General features: G+C 39.2%; 1 protein-coding gene across 7 annotated transcripts in view; it reads left to right on the top strand.

Moving 5' to 3' along the window:
* The window catches only part of KCNMA1 (potassium calcium-activated channel subfamily M alpha 1), an 841,792-nt gene that overhangs the window by 223,112 nt on the left and 597,518 nt on the right, over nt 1–21,162 (top strand). For all 7 annotated transcript variants that reach the window (XM_084634497.1, XM_084634500.1, XM_084634499.1 and 4 more), the window contains exon 2: nt 19,925–20,089. In XM_084634497.1, the coding sequence (XP_084490623.1) occupies nt 19,925–20,089 (165 nt within the window). The remainder of the gene's footprint in view (nt 1–19,924; nt 20,090–21,162) is intronic.

Here is a 21,162-nt window from a genome sequence, read left to right as displayed (position 1 = left end):
TCCTAGAAATTTAAATCTCAAAAAAGAATTGGTAACCAGCAACATTCAGTGTGTCTTGCAATCAAGTGAGACATCCTCAGTGCAAAAGAAGGAGTTTTAAGTGATAAATCTGTGATAAACCTGCTGTTCTGTGACTGAAGGTCCTAAAACTCCAGTCTTGTTCTTTTCATTTCACATGTAAATCGCTCTGAGAGAAGACGCTCCAACACTATAAATACCTGCAAATGTTCAAGTAAATATAAACTCTATTGCTACTGTCAGTCCGTTATGCTTTTCATTACTTCCAAGTTGTGTTTTTATGTGAGCTACATTTGCTTTAGACATTGGCTTCTTTCTCAGATTATTGAGCATCTCCTCATATGCCTTGCTCAAACTATGAGTACACTCTTCATAATTTACTTGTGAACTAGATTCATACGTCTGTCTATGTGAAGCTAAAAAAATATACCTTTCTTACCCTCTCTGAGAAAGGGGCTTAAATTTGGACCAAAGGGAGGGAGCAGTGACTGAAAACATTAGTTATTCAGCTGTCCTACATTAATGAGCATTTATAATATATCCAGATGAGGAAGTAATCCTTATTATTAGGGAATGCATTTTAGAAGTTAAATTTAAACTAAGGGAGAATAATAATTTTTTGAAGACTAAAGCCACTGAAATAAAAAAAACATGTGGCACATGGGAGGATTACAGAAATTGCAGGACAATGGAAATTTATTGGGCTGTATTTTTTTAATTTTGAAGAATTAGTCCTTTTGTTGATTTTCTTGTAGGCACTACTTTTTCTCCTCATAATCTAAAACACTGGTTCTCAATCAGGGGTACATGTACCCTGGGGATAAGCAGAGGTCTTCCAGGGGATACATCAACTCATCTACATTTGCCTAGTTTTACAACAGGTTACATAAAAAGTAGGGCTGTCAAGTTATTAAAAAATTAATCGCTATTAATCGTGCTCTTAATAATAATACCATTTATTTAAATATTTTTGGATATTTTCTACTTTTTCAAATATATTGATTTCAATTACTACACAATGCAAAGTGTATGTACAGTGCTCACTTTATATTTTTGATTACAAATATTTGCACTATAAACAAATATTTTTCAATTCACCTCATACAAGTACTGTAGTGCAATTTCTTTATCATGAAAGTTGAAATTAAAACTGTAGAATTATGTACAAAAAAACCTGCATTCAAAAATAAAACGTTAGAGCCTACAAATCCACTCAGTCCTACTTCAGCCAATTGCCCAGACAAACAAGTTTGGTTACAATTTGCAGGAGATAATTGTGACAGGTTCAGTCAGAGACCCCTTTGGGACTGTCACCTGATGTGCTGCGACTACCTCTGAGCCCATTTTCTCTGCCAGTTTGGGCCTCCAGAACCCTGCCTTGTTGATCCCTGCTGCAACACAGACCCAGGGTCTGAACCACGCTCCTAAAGCTGTAGACTTAACTTGAAAATGGCTTAGCAAGTGCTCCTGTCTCTAGCACCCAGAGACCCAGCTCCCAATGGGATCCAAACCCCATGTAAATCCGTTTTACTCTGTATAATGCTTACACAGGGTAAACTCATAAGTTTTCCACCCTCTATAACATTGATAGATATCCACAGCTGTTCACTCCCTCAGGTATTAATTACTTACTCTTGGTTAATAAAATCACTTTTGTTTATTTATTAAGTATAAAAAGTAGGATTTAAGTGGTTTCAAGTAATAACAGACAGAACAAAGTAAGTTAGCAAGCAAAATAAAACAAAACACGCAAGTCTAAGCCTAACACATTAAGAAACTGATTACAGGTGAAATCTCACCCTCAGAGATGTTCCAATAAGCTTCTTTCACAGACTAGACTTCTTCCTAGTCTGGGCCCAATCCTTTTCAGACCAACATTGTAGTTTATGGCCTGGGTCCCGCAAACACTCACACCCCTGTAGTTACTGTCCTTTATTTCTGTTTCTTTCAGGCATCTCTTTGGGGTGGAGGGGCCATCTCTTGAGCCAGCTGAAGACAAAATGGAGAGGCTTCCAGGGGCTCTTGTATTCTCTCTTGTGGGCAGAAACTCCTTTGTTCTTCTGTGCAAAATCACAGGAACAAGATGGAGTTTGTAGCCACCTGGGCAAGTCACATGTCCATGAATGATTCAGCTTTTTGCAGGCCAACAGCATTGTTTGTTAGTTTGAACGTTCCCAGAAAGTTCAGATGTGGATTGGCGTCTCCCAAAGTCCATTGTTGAGTGTAGGGATATCTGAAACAGTCCAGAATGAAATAATAATTGTCCTAAACTCAATCACACATCCATTTTCAGATTCAAAAACTTTAATTACCTTTTTAAAAAAAATGCATGTTTGCACTTCCTGGTTTGAGAATCAACACAAGAATGGTTAACAATATTGGCATTTAATTGAACATTATGAATAAATCATTATAGTAATGAGACTACTCAGCTATTGTACATCACTTATTCAGTGGGAAATGTACTGTACCTAGAGTAGGTCACCTAAGAGTCACATAGGAAATATTTGGGTTCAATTGAAAACTTTTCTCCTCTTAACTAATTCCATCTTCACAATCATCAGCACAGTACCGCAAGGTAATCATGATCTTATGATTGTGATGACATCATTGTTTCCATATCAATAGGATATGAATGATTTTATAGCTGCATGATTAAATGTCTGGATTTATCAAAAGATTTCTTACTATAGGCCCTTAGGGTAGATATTTAGTTTAATATAATAGAAATTAATTATTAAAAATGGAAACAACATTACAACTAATACTGGATTGAACATTTTTGACAAGTATCCCTGTGTTTCTTCTTGCCAGTTCCCTCCCCTTCCTTCCCCTCCCAAACCCCACACTTCCTTTCCTGGTGAAGATAAAGATTTTCAAGCTTGGAACCAATATTAAAGTCTTTAAGTTCTGTGGTGAGAAATGAGTGCCCTTAAAAAAAATTAATTACTTATTTGCTCACTCAAACAGCTTTTCAAATATTTCTGTTTTTCACACTGGAACTTAATTTCCCAGGTCAACATAGAATCACACATGGATTTATCTGATTTGAAGGTTTGTCTTTAATTCATGATTTCCTTTATTTTTAAATTTTAAACACATAAAAAGATTATGCATTAACCTTGGTTGGAAAATGGAGAATGTGCTTTAAATGACATCATTTTCTTGACTACTTTGGCAGCAGCTGGAGTATCTCCAAAATTGTAATAATTATTGATGACTCCATTTAAAGCTAAGATAAATTAAAGGGACACTATCAAATAGTTTAGGTCCAAAATTTAGATTTGTATGTCTCTTTAAAAAATATTAAAAATACACTTCTAAAATAAAATTCCCACCTTGCCTTCCTCTTCTGTGTTTTCATTAATCTGTGGATATTTCAATACAGATGTCAGTGAAAATGAGAGGCATAGCAAAGAAGGGAAGTTCACTCATATATGTTGCTGCCCTGCCAGATACCCAAATATAGGAACATTGTGCTACTACTGAACGACAAACTGAAAGTGACTAGGCCCATTCTCCCCTATGCCCAAAAAGTCTACGTAAGAGAGAGGAAAAACCTACAAATTCCATCTCCTTGAGTTTCCTAGGAGTTCGTCCTTGGAGGGAGGCTCTTCATCCAGAGGGATGTTGTTTCTCTTGTGGAAGAATCAAGGGTGTTCAGTTTTCAGAATCTGCAGATCTTGGAGGAGCCAGTGGGGGCACAAAACCCTCCTACCTGTGCTTTTGCTCCAGTTCTGTGGTGCCCTTTCCCCCACTCTTCTCTGGCTACCAGGCAGTGCAGCTATTTTGGAACTTCCAGAGAACCACTGGACATAACTGCTCCTGGTTCCCCTTTCCTTTAAAGGCTCAAAGGCTCCATAATGCAAGGGAGCTAGTGAAAGCTAATACAGTTGGAGGGTATACTAAATAGTGCTCTTCTGTACTATAGGTTTTTGGGTGTGTGGCAGAACAATCTGTAGGAAACCAGCTGCCAGCTCTTCTACTCATTCTTCCTCTGTGCTCTCTTCTAACTTGACAAGCTGGAACCCAATGTAGCCCTTCTGGAGTGACTTCTGTGGGGTTGAGGAAAAGGGGAGGGGGGGAGCACATTGTGCAGGGTGGAATCTCCACTTTCAGTGGGTGTAGGCTTCCCTCTATGGATGGGAATGAGAGACAGGAACAGGAGGCTTGAAGTGAACTGACCAGTCTGAGTTTGCTGTGCAGGCAAAATGAAGTGCAGAATGTTAAAATAATTAGTGGCAGTGATAGAGATGTTGAGCGTTTTTTCGGCTTTAATAATCTAAGGATCCCATTCAGGAAAGTGTTCCTACAAGGAATATCAGCAAATGCTTATAAGTGCATGCATAAAGTCAGACACACGCTTAAGTGCTTCCCTGAATGGGGCCCTGCAATATTAGAGTTACACAGCAAAGGACATTGTTGTTTGAAACATGATTTTTTATGTTTTAGTGTCCCTAACTTACCCCTGTACATTAGCATTAAATTATTATTGTTGACCAGCATTTTAGTGGAGGATTCCTGGCAAAGAGCAGAGTCCTGCAGGCTGCATTCTTGTTCCTGCATGTAACATCTAATCCCATTACTCCAATATTTTATTATGGTAACCACAGCATATTGATCAAAGGTAAAGGGCTTTATTCCCTCAAAGTCAAGGAATATCTAAGTTGTTTTTCTGTGTCTATCTAAGTTATTTATTCACTCTTTCACAGGGGTGAAAAACACCCAAGTACTGACTGAATAAATAGTGGGGTAGGTTTTGGGAGTCAGGCATGATTCCATGTTAACAAAATGTGTTCAGCATATTATTTTAAGAAACTACCCGTAATCCTCTATGGAATTCCTAACCATTTAAAATAAACATTAGTGGATGGCTAATTCACTTTTTTTTATGAATTTGGAAATTTGACACTGTTAATACTTCACTACAAATTGCAATAATAAGAATTCATTGTGCAGAGTTATTGTTTTAAGAATAACTTCATTTTGGACTGTGGGTTATATTAATGGCTTATGCTCAAATAAATTGGTTAGTCTCTAAGGTGCCACAAGTACTCCTTTTCTTTTTATTAATGGCTTTGAACATGATAAAATTCATAAAAGGAATAGCCATATCAAACATGTATTTGAGCTGTATCTTGGGCAACTCGCTTCACCTCTTTGTGCCTTGGTTTCCCATCCCACCCTTTGTCTGTCTGCTGAGATTGTAAGTTCTTTGGGGCAAGTCCGTGGCAGAGCTGGGAACAGAATGCATGTCCCAGTCTCAAGCCCTATTCACAGAACCACACTGTATCTCACTCTTCCACTTCCCTTGTTTCATAGAGTCAGCTACATTTCTTTCTTGAGCACATTCAATATTTTTTTAAAAAAAAAGCCTCAGGAAATTTGGTGCTTATTGCAAGGTTTCTGCGTGACAGCTCTGAGAGGTTAAGTCCTCTGCTTTCTGCTTTTTTTTTTTAATTTACTGTTAGTATTTCAGTTATTTTAAAAATAAGTCTCTCCCAAACCATAGGTGGAGATGCATGTGGCAACAAATACGGCGTAGTGCAGGCAGCAGCAATGAATGTTTCATTGATGCTGCACTGCCAGCATGACTCACCCTGAGTTAGAGGGAGTACCTCTGCAGATAAGGGAATAGTCTGGCAACCTCTCTGCTGAAACTGCCAGAAAGATTAGTACTAAGTGCCAATTGTCATGCAGGTTTTTGATATTGAAACCAGAGTTTTTGTTAGGAATTAAACTGAGACCACCAGGTAAGCTTGCTTATCTACCTAGTGGTGAAAGAACATTCATTTTCTCTTCATTGCCAAGCGGGGTGGGAAGTGATTTCCCTCTCCTGTGACAATTTTTAATATTTTAGACATTTCCCCCTTCTGTATCAGTACATATCTGAGATTTTTTATTTTTTTTTTTTTTTGGCCAAAAAGTAGGGAGAAAAGAGATTAATTTAGTCAAAGCAGTGACTTTAACCTGGGTCTCCAACATCACAGAGGAGGGCCCTGACCACCAGACTATGCGGTATTCTGGGGTAGTGTGATGTCTCTGGCTTTGATCTGAAATTCCATCCTGGAACTGAGACATTTTCCCAACAAAAGTTTTTTTGTCTGAAGTGGTAAGTTTCCATGAAAAATTTCAGTTAGAAATCAGTACTTTGACAAAAGTTTAATTGAAGAATTTCCAGCCAACTCTACTTCCCTGAAACTCCTCTTGTATATGTTATACACTCTCTTTATATAAAAAAATTATCCTTCAAATTCTTAGTGTGTTAAGAAGGCTTTTTATAAAGAGTCATATTATATTAGAGGTAATAAGGTGAGGTTATTAAAGACAGAGATTAGCAGTAAGGGGAACTTTCTTTGACACACTGTGTAATCTTAGGCAGGTTACTTTAGATCTGTCTCTGTTTCTCCTACTTTAAAGGGGGTTAATAGTCCACCCCGCTTTGTAAAGCACTTTGGATAAAAGTGACTGGAATATTGTCTTGATCATTATGTCAACTCCAAGTGTTAAGCATTACTAGGGTAAGTGCAACAATAAAAATATTTCTGACAATTATTTACCTTTATCATAATTTACCTTTATTAAAAGTTCCCCCATACATTCCCCCATATTTGTGATCTAGTATGATCTAGTATCCTCGTCCTGTATGATATCACTTTAAGGACATTTACCTCTTTGGAAGGGTTGTTTTGCAGTGCAATATTTGAATCATAGAGCAGGTTCTCAAACACTAAACCACTGTCCTATGTAATAATTGTCTTATCTATTTAATGAACCTATTGCCACAGTGCATAGAGACCAAAGAATATTGATAGCATCCCCTTTGATTTAAATTCTGTGTCCCCATTAATCAAATGAAATGCCTGTTTTGCCCTTTTTGCTGCCACTTTATAATTGAATGGGAGCTTTGGGGAATCTCTTAATGTGCTAATGGTTCAGTCAGGAATGCTCAGACTAGTAAGGGAGAAGGATTCACAGATTTCTGTTTTTGGGCCAGAAACCAGACTCAAGATGTGTGAAATGTCTTCAGAGTAACAGCCGTGTTAGTCTGTATTCGCAAAAAGAAAAGGAGTACTTGTGGCACCTTAGAGACTAACCAATTTATTTGAGCATGAGCTTTCGTGAGCTACAGCTCACTTCATCGGATGCATACCGTGGAAACTGCAGCAGACTTTATATATACACAGAGAATATGAAACAATACCTCCTCCCACCCCACTGTCCTGCTGGTAATAGCTTATCTAAAGTGATCATCAGGTGGGCCATTTCCAGCACAAATCCAGGTTTTCTCACCCTCCACCCCCCCACACAAATTCACTCTCCTGCTGGTGATAGCCCATCCAAAGTGACAACTCTTTACACAATGTGCATGATAATCAAGTCGGGCTATTTCCTGCACAAATCCAGGTTTTCTCACATCCCCCCCACCCCCATACACAAACTCACTCTCCTGCTGGTAATAGCTCATCCAAACTGACCACTCTCCAAGTTTAAATCCAAGTTAAACCAGAACATCTGGCGGGGGGGTAGGAAAAAACAAGAGGAAACAGGCTACCTTGCATAATGACTTAGCCACTCCCAGTCTCTATTTAAGCCTAAATTAATAGTATCCAATTTGCAAATGAATTCCAATTCAGCAGTTTCTTGCTGGAGTCTGGATTTGAAGTTTTTTTGTTTTAAGATAGCGACCTTCATGTCTGTGATTGCGTGACCAGAGAGATTGAAGTGTTCTCCGACTGGTTTATGAATGTTATAATTCTTGACATCTGATTCGTGTCCATTTATTCTTTTACGTAGAGACTGTCCAGTTTGACCAATGTACATGGCAGAGGGGCATTGCTGGCACATGATGGCATATATCACATTGGTGGATGTGCAGGTGAACGAGCCTCTGATAGTGTGGCTGATGTTATTAGGCCCCGTGATGGTGTCCCCTGAATAGATATGTGGGCACAATTGGCAACGGGCTTTGTTGCAAGGATAAGTTCCTGGGTTAGTGGTTCTGTTGTGTGGTATGTGGTTGTTGGTGAGTATTTGCTTCAGGTTGCGGGGCTGTCTGTAGGCAAGGACTGGCCTGTCTCCCAAGACTTGTGAGAGTGTTGGGTCATCCTTTAGGATAGGTTGTAGATCCTTAATAATGCGTTGGAGGGGTTTTAGTTGGGGGCTGAAGGTGACGGCTAGTGGCGTTCTGTTATTTTCTTTGTTAGGCCTGTCCTGTAGTAGGTAACTTCTGGGAACTCTTCTGGCTCTATCAATCTGTTTCTTTACTTCTGCAGGTGGGTATTGTAGTTGTAAGAAAGCTTGACAGAGATCTTGTAGGTGTTTGTCTCTGTCTGAGGGGTAAGCCTTCAGATCAGCGGCACTGCTATGGGTACCCGCATGGCCCCACAGTATGCCAACATTTTTATGGCTGATTTAGAACAACGCTTCCTCAGCTCTCGTCCCCTAAAGCCCCTACTCTACTTGCGCTATATTGATGACATCTTCATCATCTGGACCCATGGAAAAGAAGCCCTTGAGGAATTCCACCATGATTTCAACAATTTCCATCCCACCACCAACCTCAGCCTGGTCCAGTCCACACAAGAGATCCACTTCCTGGACACTACAGTGCTAATAAACAATGGTCACATAAACACCACCCTATACCGGAAACCTACTGACCGCTATTCCTACCTGCATGCCTCCAGCTTTCACCCTGACCACACCACATGATCCATCGTCTACAGCCAAGCTCTGCGATACAACCACATTTGCTCCAACCCCTCAGACAGAGACAAACACCTACAAGATCTCTGTCAAGCTTTCTTACAACTACAGTACCCACCTGCAGAAGTAAAGAAACAGATTGATAGAGCCAGAAGAGTTCCCAGAAGTTACCTACTACAGGACAGGCCTAACAAAGAAAATAACAGTCGGAGAACACTTCAATCTCTCTGGTCACGCAATCACAGACATGAAGGTCGCTATCTTAAAACAAAAAAACTTCAAATCCAGACTCCAGCGAGAAACTGCTGAATTGGAATTCATTTGCAAATTGGATTCTATTAATTTAGGCTTAAGTAGAGACTGGGAGTGGCTAAGTCATTATGCAAGGTAGCCTGTTTCCTCTTGTTTTTTCCTACCCCCCCCCCCCCCCCCGATGTTCTGGTTTAACTTGGATTTAAACTTGGAGAGTGGTCAGTTTGGATGAGCTATTACCAGCAGGAGAGTGAGTTTGTGTATGGGGGTGTATGGGGGTGGGGGGGATGTGAGAAAACCTGGATTTGTGCAGGAAATAGCCCGACTTGATTATCATGCACATTGTGTAAAGAGTTGTCACTTTGGATGGGCTATCACCAGCAGGAGAGTGAATTTGTGGGGGGGGGGTGGAGGGTGAGAAAACCTGGATTTGTGCTGGAAATGGCCCACCTGATGATCACTTTAGATAAGCTATTACCAGCAGGAGAGTGGGGTGGGAAGAGGTATTTTTTCATATTCTCTGTGTATATATAAAGTCTGCTGCAGTTTCCACGGTATGCATCCGATGAAGTGAGCTGTAGCTCACGAAAGCTCATGCTCAAATAAATTGGTTAGTCTCTAAGGTGCCACAAGTACTCCTTTTCTTTTTGAAATGTCTTCGTAACCTCCACCCTACCCTGCCCATGCAATCCTAGCTTATGCTGGGTTTTGCCACAAACCACAACCTAACTCTAGGTTTGTTGAATGGTTCATTAATTGTTTCTCTCTTTTTAAGCAGACCTGGACCAATTGATGATTTTATGTGGAAACCACACACAACAGAGTTAACCTGTGTGAATGGAAGGAAAATAATGTTGTTCATGCAGAAACCTGTGAACTGGCATAGCCAAGTTTTGCAGAGCTGTTTTCATAGAATGTTGACAATTAAAATGAGCACACATGTCTCAGGAAGATTCTCGTATCAGTAGCCTTACATACTCAAAGTAACACTCATCACAGAAAAGAATATGGTCATTGTATGATCCCTGCTGCAGGATGACATATATGGGAATGTGTTAGTTTGAACCAGACAGCAATGAGAAACCCCTCTCTGTTTTGTTATGCACTTTTTTTTTTTTTTTTTTTTGGTGCCTAGTTGCCATTGCATAATTTGTGTCTGGAAGCATCATATTCACTTCCTATCCTACATTCTCATTCTTGAGGTTTTTTGTTAGTCTCAAGGAGAAGAGAAATTAGACAATCCTGCAGTGTTCTTTTCTCCTCTCCACTATTTCTCTAACTTGGTCAGGCCCTATTTATCCTCAATTTTTAATTCCCCATTAACTTTCTTAGGAAAAATATGCTTTTTCCTTTCACCATTTGCTACAATGCTTGGAAATCCTTTTTGCTCATTACTTTACTTTTCTGTTCCTATAATTGTTTTACTAGGTTTAGCTATTTTGTGTAGTCTCTCTAATCCTCCTTTTCAACAGATCACTTACACTGTGTCACACTTTATCACTATCCTTCACTTTTATCCTCAAATCTTCAAATCTTTCCTGAAAGCTTACTTCACGTGCCTCGTTTTTTATTGCTGATCAACTGTGACTGGCATTCTCCCGTCCTAAAATTACCTAAACAGTATGCTTTAAATTACCATGAACGCTTCAACAGTTTCAAAATAATAATGTACCTTCTTTAGTTTTATCTTAATTCTAGTGCCTTCTTTCCTTATTTAAATCTTATTAAGGATAACAGGAGGTCAATGAAGGGAATCCCTCCAAATTCAGACTTCAGTTCTGCTATGAACTGGCAATATGATGCAAAAGAAATCTGAGAATAAACATGCAAATTAACATTCTACGTTGCTTCAGAATTCCCCTATTTTTACCCAGTCCAGTGGAGAAGCCAAGGAATTAACTACTGCCTGGAGCTGTCAGATGGCCAAAATCACCAACACAGCAAGCAGGACATTTTGTGAGGAGTTCATTCTGGAACTATCTATTTTCATGGTTTGTCACAGAGTACTAGAAAAGCCATAGTAAACAGTCCAGTCCAACACTTTTGGGACTCTTACTACAGTGGTAATAAACATTACACCCATGGCAGTGGTAACTCTAAATCATACTTGAGGCAGGTAGGATAGGGTAGCTCATGCTGCCCTGTCCACAATTTAACGGTTTTGTGGGTATATAAGACTTCAGTCTCCACATCTGTCAATCCAGCCCTTTTCACCAGCATAAAATCCACTTGAAGGTGGGGTAATGGGGAAGAAAACATTTTTTCTTAATTTGTTTTCATGTAATGCTTTTAAAAAATATTTTTAGTGTATTTTTAAAGTCACTGGATTGATAACATCTATCCAAGGCAATCATCCTGACTTGATGGGAGAAAATTCCCCAATTTTTAGTGAGATATTTACCATTTTCCCAGTCCATCCCACCAAAAAGTTTCCCCATTCCTTTATATTTCACTGGCATTTAAAGAATAAGTCATATTTTTTTCTCCTCAGATGTCCTTATTTATATTAGATTTCAAATGTTGTCTGCTATGCAGCATAGGAAATTGAAGCTATCTATCCAGCGAATATGTAGAGCATAGTGGTGGTATTAATTTTACTTTCTGTCAGCTATGTCACAGTCACTTATTATTCTATTATCCATGCTCTCTGAAGGGGTACATAATAAATTGGGTGTGTCTGGTTTGGCCCTGGTAGTTTGTGGTCTGTGGGGCCATATGCATAAAATCGTAGATTCCAAGGCCAGAAGGGACCATTATAATCATCTGTATAACACAGGCCATAGCACTTCCCCAAAATAATTCCTAGAGCAGATCTTTTAGAATCTGGGTTCAATTCCAACCTTTGGGAGTTGAAGTGCCCTCAAAAAGGAGGTGATAGGCAGAAGTCTGGGGCTTCATTAATGAATCTGTGTCATACTTTCATAACCAGTTACATCTGTTTCAGGGCAACATAATGGTTTCAGACTGGAGCTGGGCCCATGTATGCTAGAAACATTATCAAACTCAAAGATTTTATATTTGTCCCTCAAAATGGATTAAACTTGTTCAGTGTTTTTTTTTAAACCCAAAACTGACAGAGGAACTCAGAGCATGAACTAACATAAGCCAGAATTGTTTATATGGTGAGCACTTTGGACCACAACTATGTTTATTATATGGACATACAGCACCTAGCACAATGGAACCCCATGCCTTGATCTGGGTTTGTAGGTGCTATCTTAACATAAATAATAAAAATAACTTCATCTGTGAAAAGATTTACTTGAAATGCTGCGAGCCAAAAGCACAGAATTCCACACAGTGCTGGTCAAAACACCAGGCCCTTTGTGTTATGATACAGATGCTGTACTCTGTGATGTCCATGCTCTGCTTCTTAACCAAGGTGGGAAGGAACAAGGATCTTCTAACATTCACAAATGACCCCTCTATTAAGATTTTTTGGGCTGTGTTCTTAGGCTGTGTTCTCCTCAGACCTTTGGCTGCTATAGACCTATGCCTCTGATATTGTCAGATAATCAGTTTACCTAGAGGCCATGAATGCCCACAGACCCATTCTGCCATAGGGTGGTTATTGGGATCCTCTTTTTCTCTTAACCAATCTTCACTTGCCTCTCAGGTCAACTTCTTAAATTTGTTTGCCTGCTTCTGCCACAGTCAAATCTCATGGCATGAAAGGGTGGTTGGAGGCACATATAATATGGTGGGGATTTTAGGGACATATTAGAGAAGCAAAAATCTGCGACAGTAAGTGGGTATGTGTAAGCTAAGGGAGGGAGCTAGTCGTAGGAGCAGAGAGAGTGGATTGTGCCCTGCACATCTTACTCTGTGTAAACGTAGGGACATTGTTACCTAAAGCTATCCCTTGGCTACAGGCATGGGCTTGATGTTGAGAATGTTAAATTAAGGACTCGGAGGGATCATCAGAATTCTAGCTGGATATAGAAGGAAACAAAGTAGTTAACTCCTAGCTGTATAGCTGAATTGCTCTTGAAATATTAAGACTGAAATCTATTTGGGGCTCAGGTTTTTTTAAGTTATCAAATTTGCAACAACACATTACATAGCTTGTGAATATTTTATAGAGGAAAAGCGTTTGCCTCTCGTCAGCCATGTTTTCCATGAGTCATCCTGTTTCTTTCTTCACTGGAAGGAATGTTTTTCTGTGCATCAATAATTAATGCTTTCAAACTAACTAAACCATAGGTACAGTATGATAGCTGATGTCAATGTAACTCAATAGTGACAGGACAAATTGAAAGAAGTGTGTGGATAGCCCAGTTTGTAGGGCAGCAGGAATACTTCTTAGAAGGCATTTAGTTACTTCAGCCTTTGCTTTCTTTTATCTTTAAGCTAAGGTTGACTCTCTTTTCAAAGTGTTTTGTAAATACCTTCACTGTTGTTTTCCCCCACTGCATCTTCTGCACTGATGCTGGCCATTAACATTTCCAGTCAAATCCATGTGCCTGATAAACTCCGCAGCAGAACAGGTGGTTTGTTTGTTTTTTAACCTGGGTGTACTGGTACCTGGCACATTCAGCAGCACAACAGGTGTTTCACCTGGATTTATCTGATAGAGAACATCTGCTATGCTGATGAATATCTTGCATGTACCTGGCACGTTTGGTAGCATGGCAGGTATTCCCGGTACTTTTGGCAGGTACTTTGTGTCTTGACATAGTTGGTACATTCACTAGCCGTTAAACAATTGTGTCATTTGAAACTAAGAGCTCTGTTCACAGCAATACTATTTAACTGGACCTGTCAATTTGTTGATGGAGTCAACCTTGGACCTCAGAAAGGAACTGCTCAAAAACTCCCAACCCAATATGTTAGCCTTCTGCTCCATTGTAAGAAGAGACAACATAATAAATGCAAGATACTGGCTCATCATTCTGTTTGGGACAGCATCTGATCGTGTTTTCAAGATAAGTCATTGCCTTGTAAGCAATGAAAGGGGGTAAAGAGAACTGCAGATACATCATCCCAGTTTAACAGAATGCAGGGGATGAAGAGACTGCTCTTCTGAAAGATTTTTAAATGAAATAGAAACACAGATGCATAATGAAAAACCCTTCAGAACGTAGAGTTCTCCCTTGGCTGTTAATAGAGACTAGACAAGCCACTTGCTTCGGATTCCAGTACAGTCCTGCCCTAACCTGACAAAAGGATTTGAATGAGCATGTTAAACATGTTAAAAGAGAATAGCGAATGTAAGTTGAAAATAAAAATAGACTGAGTCTGTGTTGCTGTTACATAAGAGAAATGTTGAACACATCTGGATGTGTAACATAGCTGTAGTGGTAGCTGGAGTTAAATTTTGCAAAAGTTTCCTTTCTAAGCTTCTATTTTAGTCACTCATGATTTTCTGGAACTTAGACCTTTCAGACTGAATTTTTCTAGGGCTTCAGTTTGCCAGAGGCTGACTTTTTAAGGTAACTTTAAAATTAGATGTAGTTGATTTTTTGCTTCAACAAAATGAGTTGTTCACTGTTTTTGTTGACTGCAGAGTACTGTATTTTGGGGTGATTACAAATCAAGTGTCTAAAATGCAGTTTGATTTTGTTTATCATGGAGAGAAGAATAGATATAATGGTTAATAAAATTTGCAAACTTCCTTGGTTTTACCTTTTCTTGCCTGATGGACCATCAGGCATGTGTGGGTTTTTTGTTGTTCTGAATTTTTAAAAAAAACAAAACATAAGAACTGTCATACTGGGTCAGACCAATGTCCATGTAGCCCAGTATCCTGTCTTCCAACAGTGGCCAATGCCAGGTGCTTCAGAGGGAATGAACATAACTGGTAAACATCAAGTGATCCATCCCCTATCACCCATTCCTAGATTCTGGCATTTGCAGGTGTTTAACTTCTTCTGCTGTAAGTAATTTGGCAGAACCTGTCCGGTCATTCTTGCATAGGGTGCTAGACGGGGAGTCCGGACAGAACATGGTTCCATTCTGGTTCTGACAATGACTTGTCACATGATGTTGGGCTAGCCATTTCACCTCTGTCTCAGTTTGTCATCTGGAAAGTGGAGATAAATGTACTTGCTTTCCTTTGTAAAGCATGTTGTCATTAATTTAGCACTTCTATAGTGGTAGCACCTAAAAGCTGGAACCAGGTTGGGCTTCATTGTGCTAGGTACTGTAGAAACATATAATAAATGACAGTCCCTACCCCAAAGAGCTTACAGTTTGAAAGACGAGGTAGAACAGGTGGAGAAGACAACAAGCATGCTGGGTGGGATAAGGGAAACTGGGTAACATAAATAAAATAGGCTGTGTGCAGTGCTTAACCAATCAGTAGTGGTGATCACAACTTGCCAGCTGCCTAGCCATTGATTGGGTTGTAGTTTACTGTATGCTCTACAGAAGGGGAAATTAATTTAATGGGAATCAAGTTTTTGACGTTTACCAAAGAAAAATGCCAAATGAGAACTAAATATCAGTATGCATCTATTACTATTCTTAGGTCCGATACTACTTACCCCACCTGCAGTATACCAGTACGTCCCCTACTATCCTTAGCTAATGATGACCCAGTGGTGCTGCTGCCCTTCAGCTTTGCACCTGTAGAGTTAATAGATATATCAACTGCTGTTTCAGTATGCTGCTTCACAATATGAATAACTTTATTAAATCAGAGCTGTTCTCTTTTTTTTTCAACCCAAGCAAAGGCACTAGCTCTTAATGAGCACTTGGTCCATGTCAAATTTAATCTTTCAAACACCAATCATTTATCTTTCAAATACCCTGACCAAAAATAGCATGGTTAGATTTCTTTTTAATCTTTGAATTGGAAAATGTAGATAGTTTCCACTCTCAATACTCAAAAAATCTGAATGGATTTTTTTGGACAAAACCTTTTCTCTTTTGGGCAGGAACAAAACCTGTGAAATTTCAGCCCAATAGTGGGACGTATCTGAAAGTTATGCGCTGTGACGATAGGGATAGAACATGGAATTCGGAATCGGACGTCCTTGATTCCATCCTCACTGCACTTACTTGAGTAGGTAAAATGAAATGCATGGTTGCACAGGAGCAATTTGTCTACCTCATAGACAGGTTGTTCCTATTAATTAATGTTTGCAAAATGCTCTGTGTCCCTCAGATGAAAGGTGATATATGCAAGTGCAAAACTATAAACAGTTCAGTTACTGTGAACAAACAGACTTGCAGGTCGTCATAGAAACTCTAGGTAAAACCTGCCTTCTGTTCCCATTTTTCCTTTCTAAGCAGACATATTGTACAGAGTTAGAGACATTTTAACATAGCATTGCTTCTTTTTAAAGGCAGCAAAGGTAAATGACATTTCCATCTCTACCTAGAGCTGAGGATTTGTTTAATGAAGTCTTAAATCTCCGGTGCAATGCCCTCTTTTTTTTTTTTTTTTTCTCCAGGTGGCCATTACTTTCAATCAGACCTCATGTTGTACAGCATACATTAACAAGGCCATTCACATACCTCACTGTGGATATCTGCTGGGTGTTCCAAGGTGCTCCAAGGGTGAAAGTAAATTCTTCCAATTAAACAGAAGCACATGCAGTGTGTGTTAGTTTGTGGGAAAATATTATTCCTAGTTTACATAGATTATCTGTCTGCCTCTGTAGAACACACAACATTTAAGTTTATATGAGATTAATTCCTTAACATTATGCAGTTTTCCTAACTGGGTATGTATATTCATGCTGTGTGACTTTATATGTATTTTAATTATTTTAGTGAAAAATAGGCTTATAACCTTCTTGGCAAGTACTGTAACTATTTTTTCTAAATATCTGTGGGATGGATTTGAGTCTGTGTTGCTATTACATAAGAGATGTCGAACACATCTGGATGTGTAATGCAGCTGTAGTGGTAGCTGGAGTTAAATTTTGGAAGAGTTGCCTTTCTAAGCTTCTATTTTAGTCACTCATAATTTTCTGGAACTTAGACCTTTCAGACTGAAATTTTCTAGGGCTTCAGTTTGGATTATAGGCCACTGAGCGACTTTAGACATGCAGTATTCCCCAGTACAGTAATAGCCATGGTGTCTGTAGAAGCTGGACTCTAGATTGTACCAGACCGGGGGACTGGCCTTTGGGACTCTTCACTTACCTGGCAAGGCAGTAGTGTTCCTATTTGCATGTTTCTCATTATATTCTTATTATATACCTGTTACAACCCATACCAGCACAGTATATTTTCAATCGATTATATTTTCAATCCGTACCAGCACAGTAACAAGAGCTGGTGGACAGGAGGAAATTGTATAACGTGGGTGACACAGCAAAAATCCATCATGAAGACATCACTGTGTGGAATTGTACTGTAGATTTTTCTCTCACATTTTCTTGAGGGATCTCCAGACTTTGCAAGACTAGTGATTATGCTGGCAGTTTGCCAGGAGCCTGCGGGACTGCACCTACTTTTAATATAAATGCATCACAGACTAAATGCACACAACCATAATATTTGTACTTGTATTTAGCGGAAGTGAGATTGCATATTGTTTCAGCATATTGTCAATAAAACCTTGCCTTTGCTTATCTTTCTCCTCTTAAAGGGAAGGAAGTAAATAGTGAGCTACACTTTAGGGCTCCATATGTCACACCTAGTCCTTAAACAGACCATAAGCTCAAGTAAGAGGAACTTTTTCCTAGCTAAAGCACAGGAGACCTGGGTATTTTTGTTCCCAGTTTTGCTACAGGCTCATTGTATGACCTTGGGCAAGTGACTTAGGCCCACGCTTTCCAAAATATTTTGAGTATTCAACGTGAAGCACCTGGGACCCTGATTCTGAGATTTGCTAAGAACCTCACAGTTTACATTGATTCAGCTGGAGTTGAGTGGCTTCTACCTCTGAAAATCAGATATGAGATGTATGAAGTTAAAATTAAAAATCACAGAGATCCCCACATAACAATAATGTGTTTAACCATTTTTATGGTAGGACACTACTCTGTCTTGCAGACGAAAGGAAAAGCCTTCTGGGTTGGCTAATGCACAGCATATTATTTCTGTACCAGTGCCCTGTGTGTACCAATAGAAACTACATCACCCATTCAGAAAAACATCTACAGACATTTTTCTTTCTTTTCCTGTTTTATAATACAAACGTTAACCTTGGCACAGGGCATTTCCTGAGGATTGACTGACCTATCTTGGTGATATCTTGGGTCATCTGTTCCACCTAGTCAGCCTTTAATCCTCAGGGAATGTCTTGTGCCTCAATAGTAATTTATTGCTTGAAACAATGAGCTCATTTCTGTGGGTTGTTTTATGCATTTGGAATTCAGTAATTTTTTTTCAGTGCTGATTGCAATGTCTGATTCATCATATCCATATTGATGAGTGAATGAGGTCCAAGTACTCAAAGGAAAGGAAGGTGACTTTTTTTTATCTTTCCTACAGATGTTTACAAAAATAGCAAGAAAGCAATGAGTACTGTTTTAACCACAATTGATTGATCTTTAGTTAATAACACTATAATTATTTGTCCAGTTACAAGAGACATCCCATAGCACTACTTAGGGCATGGGTAAAACTAAGGGAGCAATCTCCTTGGCTAACTGAGATCCAGAGCTGTGAGAGTCTGAGAGAACAATTGATCAGCTCCACACTACATTGTTAGAATTTCTCTAATACTTTTTGTTCACAAATTCGGTATGATTGTTGTATAAGTGCAATAATGTTCAGTCTCCAGGAAGTGCCTTTGGTTTTATACCTTACTACATGATCAAGGTCTTGCGGTTATCTTACAATTGTATATCTGTTCAGGTGTGGTTTCCTACTCATAACACCCTCATCAATGTCACATATGATCGATATGTTGGGATATTCCAAAAGGAACTGATAGCAGTTGATTTCAAGCATTGCTTGCTAGGCTAGTGTGTTCTATAGGCTTGATCTTGAAAGGTACTGAGCCCTCCTGGTAGGTGCTGAGTGCCTTCAACCCTCTTTGATATCAGTGGGAGTTGAGAGTGCTTAACAGTTTGCAGAATTGAGTTCTGCTGTCTCTCCTAAGCATAGCTTGTGCAGCACAGTTCGTTGAATTATCAGGTAGTCATTAGTATTATGTTGGTCTGTCGTCACCCAAGACACACTCATGACCTATTATGATCTGTTGTATATTATATATATTTTTTAAAATAATGCAGTGTAATCCAGGCTGGTTTTGTCTTTCTCTTCCTTGATTCCTCTGTGGACTCCATGACTAGCATGTAGAAGCCAGTTGTAAGAATACAGCATCCTTGCTGCAGCATTTGCCCATGATGGATATGGATTCCAATGAATGTGACTCATCGGTCAGCTTACTTAGTGCTGCGGAGACTCCTTTTTAATGTCTATCTCTTGGCTCTATAATGGCCAGCAATTTACAGATAGAGGAGTTCCTCTGACGTATCAAATAACTCCACTGAAACAATGGCTCACTGACAGCACAGCGGCTCACTGAAGATTCTCAACTGCGTAATTTGTTTCCTTCTCTTGCGATAATGATTGTCTTATTACATTGGACTCCCCATTGTAGACTTACTTAGAAAACTAATTGAGAGATTGCAAATGAAAATTTTACATAAATTATGCTCACATTTATTAAACATCTATATAAATTAAAAACCTCAGTGTATGCTCTGCATGTGTATGTTTATAATAAATAAATGAATAAGATGGCTGCATAATTACAAAAGTCATAGTTGCCAGTTACTCTGCACACAGTACTAGGGATGGAACTCTGATTCTTTGGTGTCAAAAATGCCTTTAAGACTTGAAGTAAAGGAGAAGCTCTATGAGGTAGTAACTAGTAGTTAGGCTTTTTATAGGGCTGCCACTAGAGAGGGACAGAATCACGACCATCTAACAAGGTAGTGGACAGAGAGCATGCTGTACTAGTTCTGTTCTAGGAACAGGCTTTTGAAGTGTGACTGTTGCCATGATAAACATTCTAAATCTTCTTTTTACTTTACAGGAGGCCCAGAAGATTAATGCTGGTGGGGAAACCCAGGCTGATGGGACCTGTAAACCTACAGATGAGAAAGAGGAGACTGTCGCAGCAGAAGTGGGCTGGATGACTTCTGTGAAAGACTGGGCAGGAGTGATGATATCTGCCCAGACTCTAACTGGCAGAGTCCTTGTGAGTTTTACCCAGTTTGCTCAAATCTTCTTTAAAAAGAGTAATTGTTAATGAGCTCTTCATCTTATTGTCTCAGGAGGGCTTGGTTTTGCTAATCAGCTCTATGCCACACCACTAATTCTCTCCCTTCACAATTTCTCTTGGAAATGAAAAAGGCAGACCTGCTCCCATTGCTGAGACAGTGAGTTATGAAAGTCCTTTTTTGTTGTAGATAGGGACTGATTTTTCTATCTACACCAATATTTTTGCAGGCATAATTTTGCACGCCTCCCCAGGCAATACATGGTTCCCATACTGTGGCAGACCTGGTGAATTTCCTACTAGTTCATTATTAGTGTAAAACTGTGAGCTTATTGACTAGTGAGCACAACGTTACACTTCAAAAGTGGAGGCCAGATTGAAAATCGGGCTCAATGAGAATGGGTTTTTTTAGCTGTTAGTAGGTATGGTAGAATAGTATTTGAATGAGATGTGCAATGTGGATTATCTTGGTTCCCACAAAGCTGTGATGATATATTTTTTTTTATCTAATCAGAAAATCCAGATAAACAAATGGGGCTGTACATCAGAAATTGAAAAGACATAATTTTGTGGTCAAAAAGTGTACTAGAAAACCAGAAAGTTTTCACTCAGTTAAATCCAGTTAGGTAATTTTGCAGTCCTGTTAACTACTGCTGCATTTCTACTGGCCTGATCTGAAACCCGTTGAGGTCAAGGGAAAATCTTCTCTGTGCTTCAGATTAGGCCCGATGTCAATGGTTTTGTGCTTAATACAGAGAATGGTCATATAGCGTGGGTTGAATTCTGTGTGCCAATCCCAGGGAAACTAAGTGGGCCATCTGTGGTAATATGGATTTAACTGAAAGCAGATTTTTGTCTTTGATTTTTAATTTTGGGAAAAGAGTTTTTATTGCTCATAGGAAGCTTAAGAAAAGATGTTGCTGCTCTTGGGCTGATATTTTCCTTATTGTCTAAGCATCTTCTCTGTGAAATTTATTAGAATTCCTTAACACATGGGGCTTTTCAGGCTTTTAGGCTGACTCACAATGCAATGTTAAGGTGATACAGACTCT

Source organism: Lepidochelys olivacea (genome assembly GCF_965140295.1).
Source record: "Lepidochelys olivacea isolate rLepOli2 genome assembly, chromosome: 7".
Taxonomy (NCBI): Eukaryota; Metazoa; Chordata; order Testudines; family Cheloniidae; genus Lepidochelys; species Lepidochelys olivacea.
Note: the sequence above shows the minus strand (reverse complement) of the source record. Positions and strands in the feature narration are given on the sequence as shown.